The 11,096-nt window shown below is 42.5% G+C and overlaps 1 protein-coding gene across 1 annotated transcript; it reads left to right on the top strand.

Moving 5' to 3' along the window:
* The first annotated feature begins 862 nt into the window (after positions 1-862).
* On the top strand, positions 863-11,025 carry LOC106567819 (reticulon-1-A). The gene is made up of 7 exons (XM_014137584.2): positions 863-990; positions 8,162-8,372; positions 8,585-8,723; positions 9,421-9,490; positions 9,697-9,743; positions 9,862-9,920; positions 10,161-11,025. Exons 1-7 carry the CDS (start codon positions 978-980, stop codon positions 10,261-10,263), a joined length of 642 nt encoding a protein of 213 aa, XP_013993059.1. The 5' UTR covers positions 863-977; the 3' UTR covers positions 10,264-11,025.
* Positions 11,026-11,096: the final 71 nt, after the last annotated feature.

The raw sequence follows: 11,096 nt of genomic DNA, 5'->3' as shown, positions 1-11,096 counted from the left end.
TATTTTATTTAACCTTTATTTAACTAGGCAAGTCAGTTAAGAACAAATTCTTATTTACAATGACAGCCTACCAAAAGACAAAAGGCCTCCTGCGGGGACGGGGGCTTATTTAATAAATGAAATACAAATATAGGACAAAACACACGTCACGACAAGAGAGACAACACACCACTACATAAAGAGAGACCTAGCATGGCATTAACACATGACAACACAGCATGGTAGCAACACAACATGACAACAACATGGTAGCAACACAATATGGCAGGAGCACAACATGGTTGCAGCACAAAACAAGGTACAAACATTATTGGGCACAGACATCAGCACAAAGGGCAAGACGGTAAAGACAACAATACATCACACAAAGCAGCCAAAACTGTCAGTAAGAGTGTCCATGATTGAGTCTTTGAATGAAGAGATTGAGATAAAACTGTCCAGTTTGAGTGTTTGTTGCAGCTCGTTCCAGTTGCTAGCTGCATCGAACTGAAAAGACGAACGACCATAAGGGCTTTGTTTTATCTGGGTTATGTATTCTTAACATCCTAAAATCAATCAACCCGTAACTCCTATAAGGACTAAATTCCTATACATAAATACTGACCTCTGGTAGAGTGATAGGCCTATGTTGAAAACCTGTTCCTATGATTGGCTGAGGGATCTTGTTTTGTATAACAGACAGCCAAGGAACCAAGGGTCTCTCTGGAGACCAAGGAACTGTCTGCACTTAAAAACATGCTGACGTTATGTGAATGTGCGAGTGTGTGGCTGTGTGTGTGTTTGTGTGCCCTTAAAGAGGGGGTATCCAATTGGCAGGATAAAATTAGGCCAGCAAGGCCCTATACTGCTGACGGGGCTGGTAGGGCCAAAAAAAGATCCTTGCGAGGACCATAGGAGTGCAGGGGGTTCTAGGAGAGCAGCAAGCAGCAAGAGGAAGCGAGTGGGGTGGGTTGTTTGCACAGCAATCAGCTGCCAAAATGGCCATCAAAGGTAAGGTGGTGTAAATATGTGACTTGGTCTTAGGTAGACTTGACCTTTGTGTATGGGCTGAGGTCTCCAGCTGGTTTGGGACCAGTGAGAGGGGCTCTACTACTGGGCAGATGGAGAATTACAGGGCAGGAAGATTCATTCTGATCAGTTCTCTGATAGAGAGCTACAGTTGGTGGAGAGAGGGATAGACAACAAAAACAAAACGAGTTGCTGACAGAATGGTGTTTAGCAAGCCTCTTTCTTCTTATATGCCTGTGAGGAGTGATGACTCAGAGATTTAATCTGTTTTGGCCATGTTGGTGAATCATTATGGGCACCACTGTTGGGTATTTAGGGTCAATGGTTAGGGATAGTAGGGAACTTGGCTCTATCTATGAAACATTCCTGGATGTTAGTTGTAATCAGATAATTACCTTCTAGATTTACACTGGTGTTAGTGAGCTCACTGGAAGTTTCAGCTGTCACCGAAATGACATGTCAGTTTCACTGCAGATCTGCAGTGCATTTGAACTCTCTACTGTCTAATGTATTGTGTAAGTGTGTGTGTGTGTGTGGGTCGCCTCACCACCCTATGAACTGATGTGTTGTGAACAGAACCATAAAGACAGTACATGGGTTTCTGTAACACTACATAAAGAGAGACCTAAGACAACAACATAGCAAGGCAGCAACACATGACAATACAGCATGGTAGCAACACAACATGACAACAACATGGTAGCAACACAACATGTTTGCAGCACAAAACATGGTACAAACATTATTGGGCACAGACAACAGCACAAAGGGCAAGAAGGTAGAGACAACAATGCATCACGCAAAGCGACCCCAACTCTCAGTAAGAGTGTCCATGATTGAGTCTTTGAATGAAGAGATTGAGATAAAACTGTCCAGTTTGAGTGTTTGTTGCAGCTCGTTCCAGTCGCTAGCTGCAGCGAACTGAAAAGAGGAGTGACCCAGGGATGTGTGTGCTTTGGGGACCTTTAGCAGAATGTGACTGGCAGAATGGGTGTTGTATGTGGAGGATGAGGGCTGCAGTAGATATCTCAGATAGAAGGGAGTGAGGCCTAAGAGGGTTTTATAAATAAGCTTGCTACAGGTATACAGAGATGACCAGTTTACAGAGGAGTATAGAGTGCAGTGATGTGTCCTATAAGGAGCATTGGTGGCAAATCTGATGGCTGAAAGGTAAAGAACATCTAGCCGCTTGAGAGCACCCTTACCTGCCGATCTATAAATTATGTCTCTGTAATCTAGCATGGGTAGGATGGCCATCTGAATCAGGGTTAGTTTGGCAGCTGGGGTGAAAGAGGAGTGATTACGATAGAGGAAACCAAGTCTAAATTCAACTTTAACCTACAGCTTTGATATGTGCTGAGAGAAGGATAGTGTACCGTCTAGCCATACTCCCAAGTACTTGTATGAGGTGACTACCTCAAGCTCTAAACTCTCAGAGGTAGTAATCACACCTGTGGGGAGAGGGGCATTCTTCTTATGACCTTTGTTTTGGAGGTGTTCAGAACAAGGTTAAGGGTCGAATCAAATCCAGGAATCTAGTGGACATCTGGAAACTGCAACATCCCACAGACAAAGACTACTCATTCTACTCTCATGTTCACAAGTCTTATTCTAGAACCGACTACTTCCTAATAGATTCCAAATTGATACCCAATGTGCTCAATTCAATATACCATAGCATCTAAGTGATCACAGTCCAATTATTTTAATTGACTGCATGACAGCCAAATTGAATGAGTTCCTCAAGACTAATGACACAGGTATCTGATTCTACACTATGGGAAACTTTTAAAGTGGTTATGAGAGGTCATATTATTCATATGAGTCTGCCATAAGTAAGAGAATAGCATTTGACTGGATAAGATATAAAAAAGAATCCCAGCTTCGGAGGAGACAATCAGAACATCACTCTCTCATGTTGACTACAACAATATTTTGAAATTAAAATATGAAAACAATTACATTCTTGGTTCAATCAAATTTCATCAAATGTATTTATAAAGCCCTTCTTACATCAGCTGATGTCACAAAGTGCTGTACAGAAACCCAGCCTAAAACCCCAAACTGCAAGCAATGTAGGTGTAGAAGCACGGTGACCTGGTTCCCAGGTCAGTAATCTCCTATTAAAGCTGAGACAAAAACTATTTGAACTAGGGGACAAACCGGAATGGTTGCTGGCTAGACAACTAAAAGGTGCATAGCAAAAAGAGCAACCATAAAATCCGGTCTGAGGCGGGCACCTTGCTGACAGATCCTAAAGAGATAAACAACTGCTTCAAATCATTTTACTCAGCTATATTCTTCCAGATCTGATGCTTCCAGTTCTGATTTATCAGCCTTATTTTATTCCATCAGCCTGCCAAAACTCCATGATGGCGCCCAAAAAATGATTGAAGAGTTTCACAACAGAGGAAATAATCTAGGCAATAAAAGCTTCCCACCTGGAAAGGCTGCTGGCCCTGATGGTTTCAGCTGTGAATTGTATAAAACATTCAGGGAAGCTTTCGCTCCCCTCTTACTCAGTATGATCACTGATTCAACAGAAAATAAGATTTTGCCGAAATCATTGTATGAAGCCAATATTTGCCTTATGTTAAATAAAGGCAGAGAGGTAACAGATCCCGCAAAATATAGACTGATAGCATTGCTTCATTTCGACCAAAGTGCTTGCTAATATGTTGAACAAACATGTAACAACCATTATTCGTTCGGATCAGACAGGGTTTATCTCTGGCAGGTTCTATTTTTCTAATGTGTGTAGGCTGCTTAACAGTCTATATGCAAATCATGGGAAAGGCTCCTAGGCGGCTATTATATCGCAAGATGCTCAAAGGCGTTTGACCAAATAGAATGGTCATACATGTTCAAGCAATCAGTAGGTTTGGATTTGGCGACTCATTTATCGTCTGGGTCAAAATGCTCTATGTGTCACGAATCCCACCGAAGGTGGCTCCCCTGCCTGCTCGGGCGGCGCTCGGCGGTCGTCGTCACCGGCCTACTAGCCGCCGCTGATCCCTTTTTCCTTTTCGTTTGGTATGTCTTATTGTTTGCACCTGTTCCTCATTTGGGTCTTTTGATTTTGGTTATTTAAGCCTGGTTAGCCCGCCCAGGTTTGTGCGGGATTATTTAGCGTCAGGTTGTGGTTTGTATTTGGATGTGCTGGCGATCTAATACTGTTATATTTTATGCATGCTGTGCACCTGTTCTGGGCACGTTGCATTTTTCCACGCCGGTTGTGTTGGCGTCGATCGTGTTGTGTTTTATTAAATAAACACAAAGTTCCTTACCTCTGCTCTCTGCGCCTGACTCCTACCACCACTCCTAGCAACTACTGACACTATGCCTGTCCAAGAACCTCTATTTTGACCAACAGAGACAAATCAAGTCCCTTTGGGCTACCCACTCAGTCCTCCGCTCTTCGCTGTTGCCCTTGAACCCCTAGCGATACAAATAAGGGACCATCCTAATATCCAAGTCTTAAAGTAGGAAACATAGAAAGCCGCATTTCGTTATGCGCAGAGGGTGTGCTTCCATACCTCTCGGATCCAGTAGCATCTGTCTCTAACCTACTAGACTTAATCAATTCATTTTGCAAACTATCTTGCTATTCAATAAATTGGGAGAAAGCATCTCATGTGTATCTCAGATAATATTACAGCAAGTGAGCTAGAGAGGATACCATTTAAAGCGGTGCATGACCACTTAACTTACCTGGTACTAAAAATACCTAGAAATACAAAGCTCATCTGGAAGCTTAACTAAAGTGAGCATGTTTGCAAAGCAAAAAGCCCAAAATAGAGAGCTGGATAATATTTCCTCTTTCTATGACTGGGCACATTAATGCTATAAAATGTTTTTTCTCTTCCCAGGTTCCTTTAGCTTTGCCAGAATATTCAATTGTTTCTTACCTCTTAATTTTTTAAGACATTAGACTCGCCAATCTTGCCATTTGTCTGGGGTTACAAAAACCATCGTATTTGTAATGCTCACTTGGAAAAGCCCAAGGAAACTGGCCTACCCATCTTTAAGCATTAACTTACTGGGAACTGTGTTTTCCTGATAAGTTGGACACGGATGTCCCCCTGTGGCTAAATATCCAAGTCAAGTCTGTAACATTCCTCTCTTCCAGCCTTGCTTTTCTCTAAAGCAGAGTGCCCAAACAAACTGACAGGCAACAACTTTGTTTTGAGAAATTCTTGAAGAATTCTAAACCAGATTAAGCAGGTTTATAAGGTGCCTGATACCTCTTTAATAATTATGTTGTTCCATCTCGGTCTGATAAGGTGTTTGTTGAATGGAGGGAGAAGGGTCTGACCACAATTGAAGATTTATACATAGATAAACAATTAGTATCACCATAGTCCCTGTGCCTAAGAACACATAAGGTAACCGGTCTAAATGACTACCGACTCATAGCACTCATGTCTGTAGCCATGAAGTGCTTTGAAAGGCTGGTCATGGCTCACATCAACACCATCATCCCAGAAACTCTAGACCCACTCCAATTTGCATACCGCACCAACAGATCCACAGATGATGCAATCTCTATTGCACTCCGCACTGCCCTTTGCCATCTAGACAAAAGGAACACCTATGTGAGAATGCTATTCATTGACTACAGCTTAGCGTTCAACACCATAGTGCCCTCAAAGCTCATCACTAAGCTAAGGACCCTGGGACTAAACACCTCCCTCTGCAACTGGATCCTGGACTTCCTGACGGGCCGCCCCCAGGTGGTAAGGGTAGGTCACAACATATCTGCCACGCTGATCCTTAACACCGGGGCCCCTCAGGGGTGCGTGCTCAGTTCCCTCCTGTACTCCCTGTTCACTCATGACTGCACGGCCAGGCACGACTCCAACACCATCATTAAGTTTGCCGATGACACAACAGTGGTAGGCTTGATCACCAACAACAACGAGACAGCCTATAGGGAGGAGGTCAGAGACCTGGCCGTGTGGTGCCAGGACAACAACATCTCCATCAACGTGATCAAGACAAAGGAGATGATTGTGGACTACAGGAAAAGGAGGACAGAGCACACCCCCATTCTCATCGACGGGGCCGTAGTGGAGCAGGTTGAGAGCTTCAAGTTCCTTGGTGTCCACATCACCAACAAACTATCATGGTCCAAACACACCAAGACAGTCATGAAGAGGGCATGACAAAACCTATTCCCCCTCAGGAGACTGAAAAGATTTGGCATGGGTCCTCAGATCCTCAAAAGGTTCTACAGCTGCACCATCGAGAGCATCCTGACTGGTTGCATCACTGCCTGGTATGGCAACTGCTCGACCTCCGACCGCAAGGCACTACATAGAGTAGTGCAAACGGCTCAGTACATCACGGGGGCCAACCAGCCATCCAGGACCTCAATACCAGGCGGTGTCAGAGGAAGGCCCTAAAAATTGTCAAAGACTCCAACCACCCGTGTCAAAGAATGTTCTCTCTGCTACCGCACGGCAAGCGGTACCGGAGCGCCAAGTCTAGGTCCAAGAGGCTTTTAAACAGCTTCTACCTCCAAGCCATAAAACTCTTGAACATCTAGTCAAATGGCTACCCAGACTATTTGCAGGCCCCCCATCCCCTCTTTACACCACTGCTACTCTCTGTTGTCATCTATGCATAGTCACTTTAATAACTCTACCTACATGTACATACTACCTCAACTAACCGGTGCCCCGCACATTGACTCTGTATCGGTACCCCCCTGTATATAGTCTCGCTATTGTTATTTTACTGCTGCTCTTTAATTACTTGCTACTTTTATCTCTTATTCTTATCCATATTTTGTTTAAACTGCATTGTTGGCTAGGGGCTCATAAGTAAGCATTTCACTGTAAGGTTGTATTCGGCGCATGTGACTAATAAAATTTGATTTGAATTAAATAATACATTCAAACACTTCCATTCACTTTTTTTCCGTTATTTACAAGTCAGACACTATATCAAAGGGAAAATTCAAAATGTTGACACCCTCCCTGTACAACATTATTTTTATGATTTGCTACAACGCCCTCCCAACTCAAAACACCTCATCTCACAGTTAGTCTCCTTTTTTCCAACTATACAGAGGCTTTTACTAGTCATTTCAAGGAGACCTGGGGTAAGAGTTAAATATTGAGATCTCAGATGATTTATGGGGAGAAGCTCTTTCTAGAAGTCACTCCTGTTCCATCAATACCAGATATCAATTGATACAATACAAAGTCATGCATAGACTTCATTACTCCAAAACCAAATTGCATAGACTTTACCCCCAGGTCTCCCCACTGTGTGACAAATGTAAAGCCTCAGAGGGTTCATTTTAACTAATCTTTTTTGGCTCTGCCCCCTACTCAATATTTTTTGGAGAAACATCTTTGGTATTCAAAGGTAAATGAGAGGGCCATTGAACCTGACCCAGAACTTTCTCTCTTTGGCTGCTCAGAGTCTGTTCTAAGATCGTCCTATGAGGAACAACAGGCTCTGATGTTTGGAATGGTGGCTGCAAAAAAAATTATCCTCACAGAATGGAAGTCACCCAACCCCCCTTGATTCTGTAGATGGCTAGCAGAAATGACTAACAACATTAACCTGGAAAATATTCGTTTTTTCAGGACCAACTCCTCTTCTCAAGATCTGGGGTCTGTTTCTGGACCGTCTAGACAGAGACTGATTGTGAACACTTAATTGGAACACTTACTGTTGTTGTAAATGTCATTGTTGCTCTATTCTTGTCCCATGTCTTGCTTAAGCAATACTTCATTTCATATGTCTGGCAGCTGTTTTTTTATTTGTGTGTTTGTTTTGTACTAAACTGCTAAATAAAATTCTTTAAAATATAATATGCAAAAAAACAACACACAAAACACATTAAACATCTAAGATAGACTACTTCTCTTTCTATGTATCTCTGTACACAACTCTATATTAAACGCAGTTTGAATTCCTCTGGCTCTTTTCCTCAGATGAGGTGAGCTCCACTGCTCTCCCTAAATCACTCACCCAGATCAGTCGGAGCACCAGTCCTGATATCCACACTTATTCATCTCTACGACTCATCTATCTCTCCCTCCCATTCACTTATTGTCTTCCACCACTTATTAATGAATTAATAAATAAAGGACTTAATTATCTATACCCGCTCCATCCTCTCACTGTCTGCTTGCAGTAATGGACCTGATCTACTGGCGGGATGTGGGGAAGACAGGGCTGGTGGTCACAGGGCTGGTGATAGGCCTGGCTAGCCTGTTCCAGCTCAGTTTCGTTACCATGCTGTCCTACCTGTGTATCTCCATCATGTGTCTCACCTTCCCCCTACGCCTCTACTACAAACTCCTAGAGCTGATACAGAAGATCCCTGAAGGAGTGCACCCCTTTCAGTAAGCACAGTTTACAGCAGTTACGATGCTGTAGTTTAGAGAAACATGCTTCAACCTCAATATGTAATCATTGGAGCATGAAAAACCAACAGCCATCTGTGAATGGCTCTGTGCATCTGTTGGTAGAACATTCTTCTTGAAACTAGGTATTTGTTTGATGTTATGTTTGTGCGTGTGTCTGTGTGTGTGTGCGTGCGTGTGTGTGGTACCAGGTCTTATATAGGAGACGACAGCTCTCTGACAGATGAGGAGACTGTGTTGGTGGTGGAGGAGGTGGTGCTAATGATTGCCTTCGCCATCACAGAGATCAAACGCCTGCTCTTCATCGACAGCATCATGGACTCCATCAAGGTCAGGGGCCAGTACCAATGTCCCTCAGAAAACTAAGAGAAAATTCAGTGTATTACTGTACTATACCGTAATGAGGTCTCTTCACAGTCCCTAAGTCCAGAACAGACTATGGAAGGTGCACAGTACTACATAGAGCCATGACTACATGGAACTCTATTCCACATCAAGTAACTCATGCAAGCAGTAAAATTAGATGGAAAAAAACAGATAGAAATACACCTTATGGAACAGCAGAGACTGTGAAGCAACACAAACATAGGCACAGACACATGCATACACATAAACAATAACATACACACACCTACACATGGATTTTGTGTTGTAGATATGTGGTAGTCGTGTAGTGGCCTGAGGGAACACACTTAATGTGTTGTGAAATCTGTTGTGAATGTATTGTAATGTTTTAAAAATGGTATAACTGCCTTAATTTAGCTGGAACCCAGGAAGAGTAGCTGCTACCTTTTTCCATAAAAAATACAAATACAAATGTGTGTGGGGACTGGGGAGGAAGGTAGATGTCAAAGTCACATAATCACCAGCACTTGAATCAGACAACATAACTTGGTTCTCCTGAGCTCTTACATCAGTAACATTAAACAATACATCAACAAAACATAATCATTGCTTCATAAGCTCACATGCTATCGCTTCTGTTGCAAAACAATGACAATCTAAAAAGCTGTTGCTCTGTTTTCAGTTTGTGGTGCTGCTGTACGTGTTGACCTATATGGGCATCACGACCAATGGTCTGACCCTGGTGATAGTTGGTGAGACCCTACTGATCCACTCAATACCTGTCTATCTGACTGTCTTACACCACACTGTCCTACAGAACCATCCTCATACATCTGATAATTATGCCCTAATAAGTCCTGTTTCATTCATACTTGAAACTCCCCAAACTGCTCTGATCTGTAAATAATAACGTGAACATAGTGTGTTGATCTGATTTCCTTCTCTGTCTCTTTCGCAGGGGTCATCTGTGTTTTCTCTCTTCCTCTGTTCTACAAACGAATGCAGGTGAGGCAGTGAGCTCCTGTTGTTCATAGACTATTTGTTGTAGAGATTATTATAATGTAATCCACATAACAGCAGCAACCAAAGGACTGTGTCTAATCTACACGTGTTTGGATGACAGGGGCGAATGAAAAGGATTAGCAAAGCGGTCAGCGTCCTCCTGAGGAAAATCAAAAACATGTAAGTGCTGCACAAGCCTGTTCAAATGACTGATATGACTGTTCTCATTTTTTATATGGCTAATTTTATCACTAAACCCTACAGGGACATTTAATATCCTGTTCTAGAACACTCATGTCACAATAACCCAACAAACCTTTGCTAGCCACATTACAAATATCTCTTAATGTATGTCATTTTTGACGCCATTTAAAAAACACTGACTTCCCCGTTTTGAAAGGATCCCTTTTGTCTTTGCAGGTTTAAGATGTTGTACAGTAAACTGAGACCCTCTCCTGTGACTACACCTGCCACAACCCTCACTCCCACCCCGGCCCCAAAACACAAACACAAGTCAAAGTGATGAGACAGAGAAAGGGGGATCTATGGAAAAAAGAGGGGGTCACTCATACTTCTTATCTTATCATGCTACCTGGGATCAGAGGCTGGGCAACTCTGACGAGGGGAGTTGGGGTACGGGGGGGGGGCTACTGGTGCTTTTATATTTCCATTTTCTCATTGTGGTGTCTGTGAATGGAAGCAAGATTTCAAATCCAGTGTTTGGTCTTGGTACATATAGGCCTACTGAAGATGTTTACAGACAAATGCATCATTTTTCGTCACATATCTTTTTCTCGAGGCACTAGCTGACAGCCACAAAGTCATAAAATCTGATTTTAAACCTAACCTTAACCACACTGCTAACCCTAAACTTAAATTAAGACCAAAAAGTACATTTTAGTTTTCATGAATTTTTTAAAATAAATTATAGCCAATTACAACTTTACAGCTGGCCTATCTAAGAGGAAATCGCTCACTTATGCCTCCAGGTCAAGACAGAAGGGAATTTTTATTTAAATCTAAAAGACAACAAGCTTGCCTTGTCATGAGTCAAATATTTGTTTTTATACCACATAACACATGCCATCTTAGACAACACAGGGTGCATACTGGCTATCTAACCACATGCCCAAAACTGTCATTGACTTTGAGAGTACACTCAAAGTGTGAGAATGGGTACTTACTCAAAGTAAGTGTAAGAATGGGTGAATGGGTACTTACTCAAAAGTGGCAAACTTTTGGGGGGATTTTTGCTTACATTTTTGAATAAATGTTTCACAATTTCTAAATGGCTCCTATTAATTCATATTTTTTGGCATCCCTAGAATGTCACTGTCAAAGGATGAGGACAGACAG

Source organism: Salmo salar, chromosome ssa13 (genome assembly GCF_905237065.1).
Source record: "Salmo salar chromosome ssa13, Ssal_v3.1, whole genome shotgun sequence".
In the NCBI taxonomy this organism is placed as follows: Eukaryota; Metazoa; Chordata; class Actinopteri; order Salmoniformes; family Salmonidae; genus Salmo; species Salmo salar.
Note: the sequence above shows the minus strand (reverse complement) of the source record. Positions and strands in the feature narration are given on the sequence as shown.

Bases quoted from the DNA above. Each gene is read 5' to 3' on its own strand.
- LOC106567819 (XM_014137584.2), top strand. The intron at 8,724-9,420 runs GTCAGGGGCCAG...CTCTGTTTTCAG, and splicing joins GCATCATGGACTCCATCAAG to TTTGTGGTGCTGCTGTACGT. The intron at 9,491-9,696 runs GTGAGACCCTAC...TCTCTTTCGCAG, and splicing joins TCTGACCCTGGTGATAGTTG to GGGTCATCTGTGTTTTCTCT.